The sequence below is a fragment of the Xiphias gladius genome, chromosome 11 (assembly GCF_016859285.1).
Source record: "Xiphias gladius isolate SHS-SW01 ecotype Sanya breed wild chromosome 11, ASM1685928v1, whole genome shotgun sequence".
NCBI lineage: Eukaryota > Metazoa > Chordata > Actinopteri > Istiophoriformes > Xiphiidae > Xiphias > Xiphias gladius.
The window spans coordinates 5685645-5707727 of NC_053410.1; the positions used below are offsets into that span (position 1 = coordinate 5685645).

General features: G+C 41.6%; 1 protein-coding gene across 7 annotated transcripts in view; it reads right to left on the reverse strand.

The window, feature by feature from the left end:
- Positions 1-22083, reverse strand: part of LOC120796012 (WD repeat containing planar cell polarity effector) — a 97020-nt gene that overhangs the window by 27569 nt on the left and 47368 nt on the right. For all 7 annotated transcript variants that reach the window (XM_040138297.1, XM_040138292.1, XM_040138291.1 and 4 more), the window contains 4 exons: positions 13278-13881; positions 8665-8853; positions 8071-8194; positions 6815-6878 (listed from right to left, as the gene is read on the reverse strand). In XM_040138297.1, the coding sequence (XP_039994231.1) occupies positions 6815-6878; positions 8071-8194; positions 8665-8853; positions 13278-13881 (981 nt within the window). The remainder of the gene's footprint in view (positions 1-6814; positions 6879-8070; positions 8195-8664; positions 8854-13277; positions 13882-22083) is intronic.

Below are 22083 nucleotides of genomic sequence, written 5' to 3' on the forward strand. Positions count from 1 at the left end.
GACATAAAAGACTAGAAGAAGGCAAAATTTACAACAAGGGTTTTCATGTGTGTGTGTGAGAGAGAGCAGCAGGAAGAGAGAGAGAGAGAGAGAGAGAGACAGAGATTATATGACAGACAGAACAGAACAATATGAACATTTGATACCGGGGCGCTTTATTCCAGCTTAGCTCCTCATAATACTGTCTGAATCTGGAGAGAGAGGCCCAGAGAAAGAATAAGCGAATGAACAAATGTGAATATGAGAGAGACAGAGACAAACTGAGAACCGGGGAAAGAGAGAGAGAGAGAGAGAGAGAGAAAGAGAGAGAGGAGTATCAGCCCGACTAAGAAGGGATAACAATAATACTGCATATAAAACCATCAGATATTACACCTCTTATTCCCCAACGCTCAAACGCGACACTAATCTTATTTATATAAGAGCTTTAGGGGTTGCAGCGCGCCAGCTAACCACACTGATAAAGAGAGGCGTTTTAATGGGCCATTTTTGGGGAGTAGAGGGTAGGAGGGGGGGGAAGGTTGTGGACGCTAAGAGCCCAATATTGACTGCTATTTGGGTTACCTCCAAATAAATGAGGGATTAGGTTAACTGGCTCATGTCTGTGTGTTTGCAGTCTGTGGGTTATTGTCAAACATGATCGATGGAAAGTACACACCTGAACATACAGTGTGGATTGCGCTTTTTTCAGGCATTAAGTGCATGCATAAACTTGTTATATGCGATAACAGTACAAGCTCGGTGTATTGTGTAAGAAACCTCAGCATACAGGCCTTATAGAGAGACTGAAAGCTTGAACCTTGTGAAATCTGACCACCGTACCATTTGGGCACCCCTGGTTAAAATAACATATTTTGTTGATTTTTGAAGTGAAAAGAAGTAAATACACCCTCTAAAAAAAAAAACGAGCCTTTCTTCAAATGATAATGCACTGTTACTTCCTATTTCAAGAAATTAAAAAACATTATAAAATTAACCAGTAACTGTAATGAGGTGAGGTGGGCTTTCCTTCTAATGACGCCATTTGGCCCTGTTTGTGCACCATGACTGCCATGTCTTAACGATATTCCTGACAGTGGAAATTTCAAGCTGGACACACTTTGATAACATAGCCTCCCCTGCTCTGTAGCATCAATTAGCCTCATTTTCAGATCCTCAGTCAGTAGCTGAGAGGAGCCCATGCTTAATGAGTGTTACCATAGGTTTTGAAGAGTCAGAATATTTCTCGGCTCTGGAAATGTCATTAGCTGACAATTCCCAATGACAATTCTTGTGCTGCCTTACAAGTCCTTAAGTGTCAGTTAAGGCCTAATGTGTTAATGAGGTTCTAGCTGTTTTACATGTAGAAGGGTTTCTAAACTTTTGCACATGTCGCTATTATGGTTTTCTTTTTTACTGTATTTTTTAAAATATTTTTCAAGTTCATGACATAAACAGTAACAGTTCATTAACATTTGAAGAAAAGCTTATTTTAATGTCTCTTTGCTGCAGGGGTTTTATTTACTATATACTTATTTACTTTTATTTACTGTTATTTACTTACTTACTTTTTTTTTACTTGAAAAATCAACAAAATCCTTCAGAAATTTGCAGACTGTAATACTTCACTGATCTGTAATATTTAAAGCATTTGTTGTTGTATTATTATTCTGGATTTTGGTGTACACACCTTCTCATACATTTCCAACAATGCCTGTCACTGTTTCACAGACCATGGGAAACAACTTGTTGCATTTGGTGTAGAGAGGTGTCTGACTCACATTTCTGGCTTAAAAAATGACGCATCTTGTGGCCTTGCCACATACTTGTCTAATAGGTCTAATCTTCCCTGTAGAGATTTTGCCTGTATTGGAAATCACGCCCTATTTGAAACCTAATGTCCTGTATTTACCGTCCACCATTTTATCAGTGTCCGGGTTATTTATTTATATAGTTATTTATTTAGGGTAAGTTTATTTTTATTGATATTTTGAAGCAAAATGATTGACATGGGCAACACAATACTTGTAAAAAGGTGCAGGGTCTTTCAATTACATATGTAATGACATATCTTATAGGGCACATACACTATATACAGTATATATAGTCAGTTTTTCCAGTACTTTACATATTTTTCATTTTGTAGTTTTAAAGGTAAAGGTTAGTTCCTCCATGTAGTTTATTTCATTGACAATTCCAGACCAGTTGCCGTGTTTTTGGACGCTTTGCTTGCAGCCACTTCCACATGACGGCTTTCTCACTAGCGGGCGAAAAACACATTCATCTGGGATTTGCAGCGCTTAATGTAACAAAAGAGCAATCAGCATCTATTCCAAATATTTTTATTACCTCTTTAGCAATCATGTCCAATTCTACGTAGAAAAAAATGATGCACTATATAGTGCCCTAAAAAATTCCTACAGTTGAAAAAAAGAATTGTAAAAATAATAAACCAGTACCACAGTATTTATGGCCTAAAATGACCCATTTAGCCTTTGATAGATGTGAAAATTACCGTTAGGTAACACTAAACTTGATGTGATGGTTTGACATGATGATTATTTGTCCGAAATCTCAATGTGTAGAGAACAGTGGATGAGCGGGCAGTTTCAGACACAGGCTTAGTCTCTGTTTCTCCTCTAAGATGATTTTCTCCCTGCATAATTGTAAAATATCAGCACCAAAAGGTGACTGTAGAGACAAGCCTTTGCTCCTTGCTTCTAAGGGACTGAGATCAAATCCTGATAATTACTGCTGAAGTTTTCTGCAATCAGACTAATTGCAATCACTGGAGATATCTAGGTCTGCATGTAGACATATATCCCCAGGAATAAGAGAACTATGGTGATAACAATTAGTGCCAAAAAAATTCAAAGTAAATAAGAAGTTGCTGTAGGTACCAAAATGATTTATGGTTAAATTTTCCTTTAACCTTTGCTGACAAACATACAGTCAAATCAAATATTGACAAGGAGACTGGACACAAATCCACATAGGCACAAGCATGCAAACATGAAAATATATATTCACTAATTAACATTGGCATAATCCCTGGACATCAGCACATTTGCTGAACATCCACATCCATATTCACACTCTCTCACACACACACACACACACACTCATACACACACACACACACACACACACTCATACACACACACACACACACACACACACACACGCACACTCGTTTTTTCTGACACACCTGTTATCCAGGAGCCTTGTGTATGGCTAACACTTTTATCAGATAGGTGTTAAGGACTTAACGTTTTAATAACGCTAATTACTCATCTGAGCAAAAACAATGAGCTTATTCCCAAAGATGTGCGATACCTCCTCCTCCTCCTCCTCCTCCTCCTCCTCCTGCTCCTGCTCCTCCAGGGCCGCCAAGCCCTGCGTCAGATAGGGGAGGAAGATAGGGGGTGAACCCTACAGACGCAGCTTGCCTTACTCCTAGCGTATCTAACAAGAAACAGTACAAGCCCTCATTGGAGAACAAAAGAGTCGGCATCAGATTCAGCTATCACACAATTTGATTTAATTAACAAGCTACATCAAGAGCCAAGGACCCAGGAAGAAGAAGAAGAAAAAAGTGGGAGGGAGGTGAAAAAAAAAAAAATGTCGTCAGGCTTGACTTGGCTGACGAATGACCTAATTGGTTACATTATCAACTCATTATCAAAGGCTAATTAGGGAGCTACAGAACAGAGCCAATTATGACAAAAAATGCAAACGACTCAGTAACCCCCCACTACTACCACCTCTATATACACCCCCGAACCTCCACCTCCACCAAAACACCCCATACCACCAACTCCTCCTCCCCCTCAATTTAGTCCGACACTAAAGTGTTTTATTTTAACAAAAGGTTTCTTTTTGGGGTAAAAAAGGCCTGGAGGACCTCTATTGTTAACTGGGAAACAATGGGACTGGAAGGGGGTTGGGGTCTGGCGATAGAGGGGGGTATATCATGCTGGGCATTTCTAGAAGAGGTGAGGGTGTGCATGCACTCTACCAAGTCGACGGCGCGTGATTGTGTTCTGTGGGCAAGTTTGGAAGTTAGAAAGAGTTTGGTGAAGGTGGGGGTTGCCCTCATTAACCCCCTCCTCCTCGACTCAATCAGCCGACCAGCAGGTTAAAGCAACAACACATCCTAATTAGAGCGAGGGGCAGAGCGAGGGGTGAAATGTCAACGTCCTCTTTTTCTTTCTCTTCTCTACTTCAGTCCTTTAAAAGGACGAGTTGCTGCTCTCTTGGTCACTGAGGCAGAAAAGTGCTCGAAAGCGCATTGACTTTGTTACAGATCTATGATGAGAAGTATTTGCAATTATCTGTTGAGTTTGTTGTTTTTCTAATTCTGTCTCTTAAATTTGTTTGAGTAAAATGTGTAAGAATAAAATTGGAAAATCTGATTACATGTGTGATTCATGACGTGTGCAGACCGCTAATTTCATTTGATCTTAAAAATGTGTTGAGTTCCAGACAATTCCCCTTCAGCATAACAACATTAATATTTTTACGTGTCTCAAGAGCTGGGAAATATGTCACCTGTGCAGTATTAACACTACAAATGTGGTTTGATTTAAAACACGTAATAATAACACATCCGCTGGCTCCCAGGAGCAGGATTCGAGCCACAAGCGAAGGATAGACAGTTCTTGTACAACTGAAATGAACAAGTGAATTGGCTTCATAATTGGAGAGGTTGTAGTTTTGGTCGTGCAGTGTGAAGAACCACTGGACCAGTTCTCGATAACATCAAACCAAGTTCACTCAATCAGGCTTTAAGGTCACATACTGTAAGCTGCAGTGATACAAATCATTTGTGTGATTTCCTGTTAAGCAACCTTCTTTTGTTTATTGTGCCTAAAAAAGGTGGCTTATTTCACATCGTCCACCACTGAATATCACTCAAATCATTTCCCATTACGCCACATATTAGAGCACTTGCACTTCATTTCTTATTCCATTGTCAAAAGGTTTACACAAAACATGAACGGGATTTGTGTTCGGTGTTCCTTCCATGTAAATTTTAGTTTTTTTAACTTGGATATTTCTGCAAAAAAAAGTTAATGAATGAACAAAAGTCCTTAGTTTGTTCATACTCATATCTCTATGAATAAATGTTTCATGACCAAGCTCCACTAACGTTTAGAACATGTTAATTATTTACATAAGGGATTTTGACAAAGTAGGTTACATACAGGACATACAATATACATGTAGCTCTATGTAGCTCTAACATTTTTTTTGGACCAAAATGCTTTGTTGACTCCTCAGGCCTGCTTCACTCATGCTGAATTGTTCGGATGTGGCTGATTCCACCTTTAAAGTCAGTTCAAACCTAACACCGAGAATTATTTTCAAATACGATTCCAGCTTTCTTTCCATCCTTGCTCATCTCCCAACACCTCCAAAGTGACAAAGCAAGACGTTGTTTCTTTTCTCTATCTTCTTTTCTCTTTTTCTGCATTTGTCATATAGCTACCCCCACTACCCGCTCCTCATCTCGCTGCCCCCCTCCCCTTTCCTCTGCGCTCTTTCAAGGTCCACAGGCTTGACTCCACCTTTTCAATTCGGCTTCCCAGCAGCACTACTTAGTGGGGAGGGAATTGGAACCAGTGCTATCAGTGTGATTGAGGGAGCAAGAGGAGAGAGAGTGTGTGTGTGTGAGTGTGTGTCTGTATTAATGTCTAGGGTGGTGGTGAAGCATGGAGCAAAGGGGGCCCCTTGAAAAAGGGGGTCAAACACACAGAAAAGCATTTCAGAGTGGAGTGGAAGAAAGAGCGAGTTAGAGGGAAGATGAGAGGAGAGGAAAAGGCTGAGGCGAGGCCATGGAGGTTTGTGAAAAGTTAGAGGCCCATACTGAGATCACACCTGCTCTCTGACACACACACACACACGCACGCACACACACACACACACACACACACGCACACACACGCACGCACACACACGTACGGGTTACAAGTCATGAAGAAAAGAATGAACGGCGAAGCTGCTGTACACAGTACACTTTAACAATGTGTATGACATGTTAAATGTCACTAAACAGTCCAAACAATATCTCACATCTTGTCATCATTGTGGCCCAAGTGATTGGATTTGCAGCAAATATTTTTCAACCCTTGCTGTGGAATTTTGCACTAAAAATGTGACCATTTTTGAAAATTGCAAGTCAGCAGGGAAAAAATGTAATTACTTCAAAGAGCACAGTCTGGGGGCGCCCTGGTAACTACTGCTTGAGACGCATACAATGTAAACACAACATGTTTGCTACATGCTATACCCTCCTATGTTTCCTGTTTGTATTTTCACTGTCAATCTCTGCAATACAGGCAAACATGCCAAAAAATATTGTTTTTTTAAAAAAGGACACACTTGGCTACATTTGCAAGCATATTCCTCAAAATTTAGAAAATTACAAGAATCCATGAAAAATTCCTGGTTTGGCTAAATTTGTACTACGTTTGTGGCCTGTTAGAGGAGTTTCCATATATCCCCTCCCTTACCTACCTGTGGTCACTGTGCACCTGTTCTGTGTTGGAGATATGTACTGTATATATTGTTGTTGGAGTTGTATTTGATAAAGGTTTCAAGACTGAAACATCCTGCTTTTTTATTTCTCTTTTCCCAGTTGTTGGCTTTAACAGAGTCTTGATCCTTTCCTTCATCATATTACTGTACTGTAATTTTTGTACAAATTCCTGTATGCATTGACTTAAAAACAAACCCATAGTGGGTTTTTAATATAATGTGAGCAAGCTTTTTTGTCAAAGTACATGTCATTCTTTCAAGAAAGCTTTCTAAATCAAGTTTACTTTCCACTCACCATGAATAAATCTCTGGCTTCCAAATCTACAGCGAGGAGGAAGGCCTTCTCAAAGCGCTGGTGTCTGCAGAGAAAGTCGAGACAGTTTAAAGGGGAAACATGACAACACCCTGACAAAATAATCTAAACAATCATCAATCTACAAATGTAAACTTTGAATGAAAATTTAAAGACAGATAGTTCACTAGTAGACATTTCTGTATGCATGCACACACCTCGACCCACACACACTCACATACACCTCTGCATACAGATTGTCAATAATTGAACTGAGAGTAGTGAGCCCGCTTCCTATTATCCAGAATTAAAGCTCAGAGAGAGAGAGAGAGAGAGAGAGAGAGAGAGAGAGAGAGAGAGAGAGAGAGAGAGAGAGAGCTGTATCTCCCAGTACAAAACACCTAAACTTTCCCTGTCTAGAGCCAACATGAAACAAACAAACAGAAGCAGGAGAGGTGGTGTGGGGGGCTTCCTTCATTTGATGTTGATAGAGAGAAAAAGAATGCAGGTAGGTGATAAGAGAGGAGAGGAGGAGGGATGCCAAACAACGCTCCAGCTCTGCTACAGAGGAAGAGAGGAGAAAGAGAGAGAGGGAACGGGAGGTAATTGCAGGATGGAGAGCAGTAAGCAGCAGTGTGTGGGAACAACAGGGTCTATTTCAGTCAAACAGGCTTTTCAAAAGGCTCTCATGGCAGAAGGGAAAATGAAACAACAGCCTAAACAGGTGCATGTGTGGTGCTTTGCCTTATGAATGACTCAAAGCTGCAGCTGTGTGTGTGTGTGTGTGCGTGCGATGACATTCAAAAGCTATTTCGTTTTTAGAATTTTTAAAATAGCAACAGTGTGCGGCAAATAAGCAGTATTAAATTGTCTCTTCAGTGGATGTCATTTTCTGAAAGATGTTTTTGGACAGTATTTCTTATTCTGATTCTGCACCCTGTGTTGATAAACTGAACAAAATGTTCTGGTAATGCCTTAAATATATTCAAATAAAAATGTGCGTATGTAGAGTTACATGACCATAGGGAGCAGCATCCAATCGCGGATCGGACTTGTTTTGTTGATTTTATGCATTAGATCACTGGTCTGTAGCCTGATGGAGACACATACTGTTAATACCTATTTTTGCTCTTTAGACGTTTGTAGTTCCTTTGGAAGACCTTGACTCTTGACCCCCTCAGAGGACATGTGCAAAACAAATTTCTGTCTCAGTAAATCACTTTAGGACCACAGCAACAGTGCAGAGTGGGTGGTGTTACCTGAGGAGGTGGTGAAAAAAGCGGCGGGCGTACTTGCTGATTGGCTCCCTGTACTCCAGTATCACCGTATCAGATAAAGGGGCAGGTGGAGCATAAAACACACCCAGGGCTGCTTCTAGTTGGGCTACAGACAGAACAGAAACACACAAGAAAAAAAATAAAAATAACATTCATAATTTTATGGTAGATGTGTGTCAGCAGACAATTTTGCCAGTGGAGGACAAGAATCTATCAGAAAATAAAATGTAAATAAAAACCGAAATGAACTTACTTATATTTTTTAATTTACTTGTGACATAAACAGAAGGTCAGCAGCCTAGCTCACAAAACTACAAACCATGAGGCTAACATGACTCATGAAATCTGAAGGCCAGCTGTACTGCTTAGCTAATCTAATTTTCATTTTTGTGACGGGCCTCAGATGTTAGCTTCCTCCTCTATTACCTTTTGTGTTCTTCACTGGGATTCAAACAGATGTTACACAGCCAGAAAACAGACAAAAGTAATAAGTTTAAAAAAAAACAACAACAAAAAAAAACAGTTAAACTTTGTCTAAGCTCGAAATTTACTGAAATATCTGCAACACAGACCCACCCTCTCTCTCTAAGTTCAGCTCCAGCCTCAGCAGGTGGTTGGTGACTGAGCTCAGGCCTCGGTAGCATTCATCTCCCATGACGCTCCAGTCCATGGCCTCCAGGATGCCCAGAGCCTCCCTGACCTGGCCACAGAGCAGCCGCTGCTGCAGCCACTCCCCTGGACCCATCTGGCCCCCAGTCAGAGCCCCTGTCACATCGCATTTATTATTAAATGAAAAAATGATAATAATAGTAAAACAACAAAATCAAGAGTGAAATGCAGCAGGACCTCATTAATCTTCTTCACAGTTGAATGTATGGGTTGATGAAATTATTCATCAGCCTATACATTTCTTGTATATATGGACTTCTCCATTCTCCAGTCTCGTCTTGTCACCTGATGTTTGTCTGTACAAATAAGTAAATAAATCACTAGCATTATCTAAGAAATTAAACAATAATTTTTACTTTTCTATTTTTCTCACACTGATAACAATACATGAGAACCAGGAGAACTTAGCTCTGTCTGCAATTTGACTGCCCTATGGGATCAAAATTTACATCAAACTTAAAAAAAACAAATGTTGAAATGTTGTTATCATCTGGAGTGTGTTATGTTATTTTATTAGATTTGATCTAAACTTATTCTACTTCATAATGGTTTTTTAATGGAGGAATTTATGCTTCTTTTTGTTTTATTTACTAAGTGTTTAAATGTGCAAAAATGCTGGTGAAACAACATTTCATATTTTCCTTCATCTCTTTTTCCAAGCATTTAATACTCTAAGGTGCAATGGCGCTTTCTGTGTGTGACCATGCAGAATAACCTGGAGTACTTACTTAAGCTAAGTAAGTATCCAGTGGATCGGTCTAAACTCTGAGGCAGCTCTAGATTGGTCAGACTGGCATTGACTTGTCAATAAATAAGCCTGGGAGTCTATTTAATCCCTGGCATGTGCGTATCTGTGTAAATGTGCGTGTGTGTGTGTAAAGGCAAAATAAAAACAAAGCTTTCCTTCATCATCATCTATTTAAATACATTTGAAAAATATTGAGCAAACGGTACGTTCTCTTATGTTGCAAAATAAATTGCCTAAATTTTATTTAAGTAGATGCAGTGTGTGTTTGTATGTGTGCGTCTCTGCGAGTGAGATCTTTAACTTTGCCTGAGATCATCTGTTGGTTTTTGTGATGAGAGAAGATGGAGGAGTGCAACAACTGATTATGCCTTTTGACCAGAGGTGATTATGCTTTTGTTTGTGTTTGTGTGTGTGTGTGTGTGTGTGTGTGTGTGTGTGTGTGAGACAGAGAGCAGATTAGAAGTCTGCTGAATAATGGAAGGACAAGGTTGTGTACCCTTGTGTACCCGGCAGTGGAGGTGTCTCCTTCTGTGTGTAAAAGGGCAAAGGTGCGTGTGTTTGTGACCTTATGGAGTACACATATGGGAAGTGAAGGTGTTGAATGCCAGGGGCAATTATGGTCTATTGTGACTTAATCACGGTGGTTCATGGTACAACAGTTGAAAGAACTTACTAACTGGTTTTGGGAAAGGCTGATGTGGGTGTTATGTGTGCTGGAGCAACACAGGAATAGAACCGAACCAACAAGCTCAAATGTGTGTTGCGATAAAGGACGAGCATGTTGAGAAGTGTGTCCTGACTGAAACAGGTCTCACTGTAGTTTTACTACACTGTGAAGTCAAACTTTGGATTTTGAAAGTGTCATACAAAATGTTGACAATTTTAACATACATGCTACACGTAATATTAGTTAAGCTAATATATTCACCAAACAAAATTTGGACACAGCCAGTGACAGAGGTAGTGGTTCTGGACAGTGTAGGTGATCACTGACAGCAGTGCTGTCAACGGGCCAGGCTGCAGCCAGGCAAAGTTACCACTGACTCTTGTCTAATTAATTGACAAGTTGCGTGTGTATGTCTGTGTGCGTGTGTGCGTGGGGTGTGTGTGTGTGTGTGTGAGGGGGTGTACTAGCAATTAAAATGACAAGTTGGCAATTAGCAAGCCCCCAAATCCCCTAAAGAGTGGGCTAATGTTGCTAATACATCAGCTGAGCATAGTGCAGTTTGTGTGTGTGTTTGTGTGTGTGTGTAGAGGTCCTTGAGCTGGGCGTTAACGTCTGCTCTAAGCTAACTCTGAGCAGAGACAATGGATCATTGGGTTGGCCCACACCTGTCTAGACTAACTTATTTGACCAGCTCGGCTCAGCAACACTGTGTCAGACACAAATCACAAAACAACATTGAGCAGGACGAGATCAGCAGCAGCACAAACAAACAGCAGCAAAGAATGAGAACTCACACTGTGCACCATCAACGTGAGTAGACTTCAGACACCAAACAACTCAAATTAATAATGATAACTCCTCTAAAATAGGAAAGAATTACCCATTAAAACTGTTGTATCGAGGACAATCATTCATTAAATCTCAGTTACTTTTATTTTGTGCGCTCAGTATCCTGTTCAAACAAATGTCAAATGTCTAAAAACTGGGGATGAGATTACTCAATTTTGACAATCGATATAAACTGCAATAGTAGTACATTAAACGCTGGCCTGTTTATATTAAAATCTTTAACTTGGATAGACTTGAGGATCCTACCTGGATGTTACCTTGATACCTGCTGCTGAGTAAATGTTTTTCTGCTTTAGCAACCATTACAGATATCAAATAAAGATGCATCAGCTTGGGCTCTCTGTCTCTCTCTGTTATAGTTGTATAGCGAGTTACATAATTCCCCTTTTACACATTAATAATATTTCACTAAATTCCCACCTCTACAAAAATGACTATTTTCCTGTGTTGTGCAGCCCATTTCCTGGTCTGCCCCTCCGCAGCCTGTACCGGTGCAGGCCCAACCATGGCCAACGTGTGCCAAGATGAGATAACTCGGCGCAGGCAAGGGGGGGCACCAGGGAGGGTTGCCTCCTATGGAAAAAAGAGAACTTGGAGCCTGGCCAAGTCTTTCTTCCTCACCGCCTCCTGACTCACTCCTTCTGTCATGTAGCAGGCCTTATGAAACAAGTCAATACAGAGAGGGAGCGCAAGCAAACAAATGAGTCTGAGTATGGGTGCGCGCGTGTGTGTGTGTGCATAGAAGCACAGAAATAGAAGAATACACACACGTGTGTGTGGGGGGAAGAATTATCATGGAGAAAAGACGTGCAGTGACTTTCTTCATCAAAACCTTGGCAGACGATCAGAGGAGGGGAAGCTATTGTTGGAAGACACCCTCCCCTTTCCCTGTGCACACAGGCAAACGCAGTCGAATACACACACAAACTTAAATGCACACAATCTTCTACCTTCCTCCCTCCACCCCCACACTCCTGCTTTCAAACTTCAGCAGAGAGCTGCGTGCCACTGTCACATCTTCTTTCCAAAGTCACAATTAAAGACGCTGAATGTGTGAGTGTGTATGTTTGTGTGTACGTTTCTGTATGCGTGTGTGTTAGAGGGCGAGGTGGCTGCTTCGGAAAATTTTTGATTGGCAAACTTTATCTGGGGGCCCCGAGGGACTGCGCAGCCACTGTAAACGATTTATCGGAAAAATGCATCCCAGAATGCACCTGGGGGGGCTCGTGCCCCGGGGCGATTATTGAATGACCTCTGAGAGCGTGACTCCTGCTAACCTTCCCGCCCGTCAACAAATTAACTTCCCGCAGCAGTGAGGAGGTACGAGGACGACCTGTTCAGCAGCTATATTTACACAGCGGGGTTCAGATACAGTGTCAGATCCAAAACGGTGGTGGGAGGAGGGAACCTTCATTCGGAAAAGATGACGATGATGGTGAGGAAGGTTTGTAAATTATTTTATATTTAGAGTCATTACATGTTATGTAAAATTTTAAGAAATTTAAAGTCACTCTAGGCAGGATCTGAGAATTAGAAATATATAGAAAAAAAACGGGCTGAACAGGATAAACATTACCTGATGAAGAAAATCCATCAATTTTATATATCTGCCTATTCCTACACACGTGGGTTTGGGGATGGGCAGTGCAGCCCCACCCGGATGCACCTGTTTATTTTTTAAAAATCCGAGTAGTATAACTGCATAAATCCAGGTCAGCATTATTAAAGGCTAGTTTATGTAGTATCACAGTTTCTTTTGAAGATATTCATACATTTCCGATATTGATCTCTATACCAGCTTTTAGTGGTGTAGATACTTCTCACTGTCCTTTTGAGACCATGCAATCATTTGCTCAACATTCTGAGATATTCATCTTCTAGCACTTTGTGAACAGAAGATTAATAAACTTCCAGTTTTAATAACCAATATAAGTTGCTTAACATTTGTTCCCAGCTTCTCAAATGTGAGGCTTTTTGGATTTTCTTTTTTATTTTGTTGCAAATTGAATATGATTGAGTTTTGAACTGCTGGTCAGACAGAACAAGCGATCTGAAGGCATCACCCTGGGAAATGGAAACTTGTCATGAACTATAGACTAGACTTATAGACAGATGAATCAAAAAAGGAAATAATTATTAATTGCTGCCCTTAGTAAAATTGAAGCCTGAGTTTTGGTTTCTATTCCCCAAATATTCCAAATCCCACCTTTTTTGCTATTAGTTTCAAATGGCATTTTTGGATCTACTTTTACCTACCTAGTCTGAATCTCAAGGCTGCTAGTGGTCCCCCATGAAAGGCCAACATCAGCATATCTGTCCCCTCCGGACCACCTTCCAGGCCTGTCCCCCACTGCAGTCCCTCGAGGCCTCCAGAGCAGCGCAGGTGCTGAGATAGTCTTAGTGTGGCAGCTGAAGCTACCTCCTCTTCTACCAGTGCCATGTTCACAGGTGCCAAGCCCACATCAAAGCACATCAGCTCTCCCTGGCCTCCCCCTACCATGACCACAGCCCCAGCAGGGTGCCAGGTGAGGACGTTGGGTGGCGCAGGGCAGGAGGCCAGGAGAGAGACCCCCCGTCGCTGGTCGTACAGGACCAAGATGGAGTCACTTAAACCCATGAGGAGTGTGGTTTCAGAGGGGTGACGTGAGCAGGAAATGGGCCAGGATGGCAGCGGGATGCGGGTGACAGACAGGCGGTGCAGGCGCCCTCGAGCACATTCATACACACAGGTGTCAGCCCAGGGCCCTTCTCGGGACCCTTGGGGTAATGCAGGTAGCTCCACTGTTAGCAGCTGGTAGGGCTGGAGCAGGCTGAAGCCGCAGTCCAGGAGATTGCCTTCTGTCCGGACAGAGCTAAGGACCTAACAGAGAGAGTATATGCAGAAAAAATAAAAGAGCTATTTTCAAACAGTGGTGCACACTTGAACATCTTCCCTATAAATCAGATCCAAATGATGTTGAAGCCTTCAGAATGTGCCACGACTGCAAGGACTAACGTCTCTTCCTCTTCTCTCTTCTTTCAATATTATGAACCATTAGAAATAGAAAACAGATGGGGAAAAAAAGTCTGATTTAAAAAAAAAAATCTGAATATTTACAACTGATGAGCATGACATACAGTACACCTGTAGCATTGTTAGATCATGTGGGAGACTGCCATGTTTATGTGTTGATGAACATTAAGGTTAAGGTAAAATTACAATTGTGAATTTACTCCTGCAATTCCACGTACTTCCCTACAAGTCTGCCAAGGTTAGTCGAAGTCCGTGCACAGGCTTGGATTAGTTTTGAACTTTCCATTTGTTCTCTTTTTATTTCTGTCTGATTCAGTCTTTGGTCCTGGAGTGAAAAAAATTCCATTTTGATAGTGGAGGGAGGGATTCAGCCAGTATCCCTTCAGTAGTTACATGTCATTAAAACCTCTATAAGCACCACAACTGGAACTTGATCTCACAATTGTGTTGTTGTTTTAACATGTTCTTCCGCTTAGGTATTAGAAGAAGCTGACCTGTTTCGGTATTGTTACTGAACTAACTTGTTTCTGAGTAAAAGAAAGGTAAGGAAGAAGAGAGAGAGAGAGAGAACACATGAGAGAAAAACAGAGACAGAGTGATGAGTCATACTATGGCAGAAGCCCCAAACCCCCTGGAGATGGAAGAAATAGAACCTTCCTCTTTGCTCATCAACACCTAGCTGTCAATCAAGACAGCTAATGATAAGAGCTACATTTTAACTCAAGGTCAACTACATCTTCTCCCTGAGCATGCCACAGCTTGGCACCCAGCACCCAGTGATAAACAACCTCCTCTGTTTACCTGTGTGAGGAGCCAAGAGCTCAATACCAGACATGGTGAGTGACAAGAAACAAACATTTTCCAATATAAAGACGGTGATACAGGAAGAAGACTTGGAATCATCTGACCAATGGTCAAATACAGAATTCAGATTATGCACTCCTGGACCGAAACCAGTTGGTGGGAGTGGGCACAATGGCCCTGCTAAGCAAGCATTGACACTTAGGGAGATAGGCTGTGTCACGGGTGGTACTGTTGATAAAACACCCACAAGGAACCAGGAACAGTAGGTGGATGACAGGAGACAACAGCCTGTACTAAACAGCAGCCTAAATGTTCCACAGTCACTAACAGAGCTTTTTAGGAAGGATTTCACCTTACCAAAGCCTCTATCAGAGCCCTGCATTGACCGTGGCAGCTTTGGCTAAATGAGCCCATTTCTTTTCGCCATGTAGACAGAAAGAGGGATCGACTGCCTGCCTGCCTTCCTTTCCTTTTGCAAAGCTGCCCGGCCCAGTTTTTTGGCAGGCATTGCCAAAAAGGGACTTAGAGGGAGGAAGGGAGTTTTTTGCCTGCCCATGGTCTACAGCAGGAGAGAAGCAGACGACTGTCCTCCTGAAAGCTTTTTTTCCTCTCCATAATCCCCCAGAGCTAGCTTCTGCTGCTCCCCAGGGGGTGGGAGCTGTGTGTGTGTGTGTGTGTGTGTGTGTGTGTGTGTGTGTGTGTGTGTGTGTGTGTGTGTGTGTGTGTGTGTGTGTGTGTGTGTGTGTGTGTTTATTGGAGGCAGCAGGCAAGATGGGCTAAATTCATGTAAAGAGGTGGGGTGTCCTTGGGAGGGTGTGGTTCTTTGGATAGCTACATTTCTGCAGGGACAAAGTGACACATCCATTAAATAAACTTCCACGCAAACACGTAGCAAGCGAGGGTCCATCGAGCCTGTCCACAAAATGCTATCATATGAATCACAAGACCTACTTCAATTCCACAAACCCTGACCGCCCAACCACATCTCATCCTCCTCAGCTTTTCATCCCATGCCCAGCTTGTTAGTGCCCTCTGCCCGCTGTGCCAGCATGCCACCATGGCACCATCGGGGATGAGGTGCAGCTGATTCAGCACTGTGTCCCCTGACAGGTGACCCTCAGGGGAAAGGAGAAGGGGGGCAGTGTCAGCTAAAGCTCAGAGGCAAAGATTAAATACTGCATGGCCTGGTTTTACCCGTAGCAGCCAATAATTTAATTGAAATCTAGACAATTTGTTGTTTGGTCTTGTGTTTATTTTTTCACATATTACATACACAAAAACCATGTATGATGTGAGAGAATAAGCAAACGGTCAACCCATCGTATGCTTCCTCATGCCACACTTAAGACCCATGTCCACAACTACAGTTCAGTTCACTGCTAAATCAGCCATGCTCTTGACCACAATTGGGAATTTACTCAATTTTACAGTAAAACCTGGATAAAGTTTATGTTATTTTCACACCAGCACTACAATCAAGAAAAGGCATTTCCCTGCTGAGAAAGTAATGAGCCTCAAACATAATTTTATTGATTTTGAATTTCCAATATTTACTTGGATGTTTGAACATACAGTGTGTTATACAGTGGATTCATAGCTAGAATTACATTTTATTAATCTATCCGAAACTCCTTAATCATATAATCATTATATTGTAAAGCCTCACTAAGATCATTTTAATTATATTTAAAGGCCTTGAGGTTTTAGATATTTATACGCAATATTCAGCACAAAAACTTGACCTGAGGTGCCCTGAGCTCAACTGGACCAAGACTTTGAATGTCCAGTTGAAGTACCTCTTCAGTGTCTCATAAAAGCGCAATATTTAAGAGATCATAATATATATCTCCATAGTGCTACAGTTGAACACACAGAAAATGCACGGCAAAAACTGCACTCAGTCACACATTTACAGTCACAACATTTATTAGAGCCAGCCACCGCATTTTGACTCTGGGTTATCTTTAAGGCCATGCTGTGCATTGTTTTCGATTTCATGTGGTCTGAGCAAAGGCAGGCAAAAAAAGACCCAAAGGCAACACAGCTGATTAGGAGATTAGAGCACAGTACTCAAGACTTTCAGGGTTATTGGGTTTGAATCTTTCAGAGCCACAAACTCTTAAACTCCAAACACTCCTGCTACTGTGAGTATGATGAGACACGAACATCAGACAAATTATCAGACAGTTTACCTGCAGCTGATAGACAAGTCTTAAACCTGCATGCTCAGATGGCTAACCAATTTGACTGCAAATGTTCAGTATAAACATTACTGTATGTTTTAATATTCACAAAAAAATGCTGATTTTGAGAGGACAGTTTCCTCGGCATTGATCTCACAATACTAGCTGACGCTGTTCATTATATCTCCAACTCTTATTATTTTTAAAGCACCATTTTGTACCCCTGTTTTAAAAACTGCCAGAAGAATAAAGTCTGATAAAATTAAATTTTGGGACTTAAAACAACAGCCAGTTCTTAAAAGAAGGGTAAAGAAAAGACTTCTGAAATACAGTATGCATGTGTTATTTTGATATATTCATAAAAGCAAAGCTTTGTTTGCCTGTGGACTCTCCAGAGTATGTTGTGGTAGTTGAATATACCTTGTTCCCTGGTTCTGAGAGGATAAAATAGAAACATGATGAATAAGGTCAAAAGAGGGAGTAAGCAAGTGAGCGAAAGGATGTGCAAAAGAGAGACAGAAAGACAAATACTCAGAAAAGATGAAGAGAGAGTGGGAATAGAAGCGAGTAAAGAGACAGAGAGCAGAAGAAGAGAAGGGGGGGGTGGAGACATGGAGAGAGAGAGACGCAAAGACAACAGAGACAGAGAGAGAGAGAGAGAGAGAGAGAGAGAGAGAGAGAGGAGAGAGAGAGAGAAAGAGAGACAGAGGCTTCTAGTAAGTAGCTTTCTCCTGGTTATTGGTTTCAGTGACTGGTCAAAACTATTCTTCTCCATTCTTCTCCTCTCTCTCTCTCTCTCTCTCTCTCTCACTGGCACCTTTTTTTCTCCTCCGTGGCGTGAAAGATAAAGCGGACGGGCCCAACTGTGTGGCTGGCCCTTGTTCACAGCAGTGGCCTTTTGAAGCCAATTTTCCAGCTCACGGAGCAGAGAAAGACAGGGAGAGACGGGTAGAGAGAGACCGAGGGACTCGGAGGAGAGTTGAGGGGTGAAGGGATGAGGGGTGCTGGGGGGGGTTTACTGGGAAGTTTTAGGTATGTGAATTAGGGTAAAAGTTGTGGTACTGATGTGAGAAAATACACAGGCAGAGAGGGATTACTAACCAAAATATTCCTCACACACCTTAACTGTCATAATTGTTACCACTGAACATAATTGTAGTACGAAGGGAATATTTTTCACTACAACCGAAACTGTAGAAGCAGTGTTTCCTGTGTGATTTTTAAAAAGCAGTGGAGCTTAGGGGTAATTCTGCACTTTGGATTCCAAGCCCGACCCTTTCATGGTCCAAATTATGACTCAAGTGCATTGCTGAGAATGTGCTTTCTACTGCACATGTATTACTGCACATTAAGGTGGGAGCTTTTTATGTTTTGGTGACAAATTTTACCCATTTTACATGTAATTTAGCCTCTAATACACTCTTACTCTTAATCATAGTGTTCTTACACTTGAGGAAGAAATGAAGTACAGATTATAGAATATTTAATTTATATGCAAATACATATTGTATCTATGCAAATTATTTAATTTAAGGTTGTCTGTCATGGACAATCTGTTAAGGTTTTTCTTGTTTTGCTCGAGACGAATGCCACACGGCACAGGGCTAAAGTCAATGATAATTAAAAGACAGTAGAAATCACAAATGCAGAGAAACCATTTGGGGACAAATAACAGGATAGTCGTATGCCTTAAAAAACACAAACAAAAGAAGTACGTTCACAGATACAGACAACCACAAGAAGGCTAAAGTGACTTAAAATGCAAATAAATAAATCAGTTTTTTTCCCTTTTCATTAAGATTATTAATTCCAGGAAATGGTTTGTTTGTGTATCTTTGTGTGTTTTTTTTTTTCTGGGGGGGGGGGGTTAAAAGAGGGAAACATGGAGGGAGGATCATTAAAAATGTTGACTCGTTGCATAAAAACAGACTATGTATGTGTTTTCCTCTCCTTCCCACCCTCCACCCCCCTGCGTGCCATGGCTCCACTTATCAGCATGGGGGGGGGGCATATGAATTAAGACCACATAGGGAAAGAAATCAGACTTTTTTAAATGCCGAGAGACTGGCTAGAAAATTGGCTTAGTGCGGCAGATAGCGAACCGAACAAAAGGAACATATATATGAGCTTGAAGTGATTGAAGTAGCTGGCGTCTCCCGATGTGTGCCCAGCGTTTGATTCCCGCCACGGCTCTTATATAAACTGCTCGCTTAATTTCACACCGTGCATCTGAAAAATGACAACAAACGCTTTCATTAGAGCGCGATGCCGCAGCCCCACGAAGAGACTTTAATGTTCTTGAAGCGTGGAGGAAGGATGGAGGAGAAGGAGAAGGAGGAGAGGTTGATTTGGTGGTGGAGGTGGTGGTGGGGGTTGAAGAAGACAGAGAGAATAAACTAGGTGAAGGAGTGTGATAAATGTGGAGAGCGTTCCAAAAACAAGAAGCGGAAAAAGCAGCGAACAGAATCTTTGATTATTTCAATATTCATGTGCCCTCCCCCCACCTCCCATCCCTCCTTCATTCTCTCCTGCTTGAATTTGTTTTCCTAGCAATTGGTAACGCTCATCTTTCCTCCCTCTCGCAGTCTCTCCCTTCTCTCTCTGGTGTAGTGAAGGTTTTGCATATGCTTACCGAGGTACATGGTATGAGGAGTATAGTTAAGCCCAGTTCGGTAATTTGGGATCTTTCATCTGTTTTCGGCAGAAGGCCAATCCTACGTTGACACAGAATAGGGTCACGGGTAGGGTTTTGCCGGAGGCCATGGGGATGTGTGTCTAAGCCTGTGTGTGTGAGTCTGTGTGAATGAGTGAGTGCGTGTGGATGTGTAGGTGTTCCCCTTCACGCTGTACCACAGCTTAGCTCTCCTGCTTATTTCATATGGTGATACATTGAGGTGCAACACAGAGGTGCCACCCTTGAGGTGACTAACACACCATCTCCAATCCCATCCACGGCAACACAGGACTGTACTCAAAACAGGAGCTTTGTTGCCTTTTTCACTGTGTGTACTCACTCTGTGTGTGTGCCCAAGAGCATGTTTAAAAAATAAAATAAACAGCTGGAGTTATGATTTGTGGCTTCAAACAGCACTGAAAGATATTAAAAAAGCTTTAAAGTTAAGAGTTTTTGGTGATGGCTGCTTTGTTCTGTGTCTTTGCTTTGCGTGTTTTGTATACTGACTAATTACTGACAGTTGATTAGTTAGATTTTGCTTAGCTTGTTCTCTATGAAGTCCAGCGAGACATAGTCATACTGAGAGCTGATGAAAAAAGGCTTGATTTAACGATGCTGTATGCTGTAAGTTTTCTCTGCCACTGAACGTGGTTTTTTTTGCCAGGAACAGATTGTGGTGATGGTCACTTGCCGAGCGCTTCAGCCATTTTTACATTTAAAATACATGAGTTTATAATACGCCCTCTGAGCAGCGCTACTTCTTCAGGGCAGCCTGGATGCTACAGTGACTCGCTATCTGAAAGTGACGAGACGAAAAGAGTTAACATTGGCATTGCTTTCCACCACTGGTGACAACTGTTGGCGAGTAACGGAACGTAAACAGCTGTTAATATTAATGTTGGCTATGTAGCTTGTCCTCCAGATCCTAGGAGATCTCAAGGTGTTCCCAGGCCAGGTGGGACGCAGTCAGTGACTGACTGCTTGACTCCATAATCTCATTTAGCCACTACCTAGAGCTCATGTCACAGGTGAGGGTTGAAACACAAAATGGAAATTTACCGGTAAATTAAGAGCTTTTCCTTCAGCCTAAGCATCCTCTTCACAATGACTGCTTGGTACAATACTGATGTCGGTGCTAGCACTGCACCAATTCACCTGTCGACATCACGCTCCATCTGACAATCATTTGTGTACAGGACATTTGAATTTCTTCACTTGGGATAGCTACTTGGTTGCCAAGGGAAAGAGAGCAATCCAACATTTTCCATAAAATAATGGCTTGCTGGCAGGATACTGACTTCACCAAAGAGGACACTCTCCACTCCTAGTCTGCGGCTAGAGAATCACACACAGAAACAGTGGCAAACCAGCATTCAACAAGACCATACTTGACTTATTGCCGAGAATATACAAGGACCCCAGAGTTTGTTGCAATGGCCCTGCCATCCGATATTCCTACAGTAACCCCACAAGACCATCCACGGGGACAAGGTGATAAATCTTCTCCAAGTCAACAAACACATTATTTTGCACAAGGAAAACCTTTTTCCTGACTCTTACTGGTGCATACTCTCTTTGCGTACAATGAAAGTCAATAATAACTTCAATTGAAGTTGTTATTTACTTTCTTTCATCACCCAATTTGTGGTGTTTGGCTGCACTTTTGGTGTTGCAATGGCATTTATTGTGGTGCTTATTATGAATTTAAGTGTATGTTGAAAACTGACCTGTTGAAAACCGGTTAAAAACCCAGACACGTTTGGAACTTGAGTGCTTTTTTGATATGCATGAATGACATGTAAAGTGTGCGTGTGTGAGCATATATACACTATATACATTCCAGACCGTCGTATTTGGACAGTTATTTGGTAATTTTTTGTTTCTCAGGCTTTGTGCCTCAGCACATTCAATTTCAAATAAAATAATGGATATTAGATTAAAGTGCCAAGTCTCAGCTTTAATTTGCATAGGTTTACATCAATATTTACAGTGCGGGGAATATAACCCTTTTAACACAGTGTCCATAGTTCTGTTATGGCTTGGGCATGTATGGCTGCTAGTGGAACTGGTACACTGTCATTTATTGATCATTACACTGCTAACGGACTAACCCCACAACAAGAAAGAGCTGAAGGTGGCTGCAGTGAAGCTCTGGGAGAGCATCCCCAGGGAAAATAAAAAGTGTCTGCTGATGTCTGTGGGTCGAAGACTTAAGACAGTCATTGACTGAAAAGAATTTTCCACGAGATATTAAATACGGTGATTTTGTTTGACTTCTGGTGTATCTATCCAATTAGTTTTGAACCCCTAAACTTTGGGCGCGATGGGTTAAAAATGGCTACATCTCCGACACAGTTCTTTCTATACTGATGTAAATCTAGTCAAATG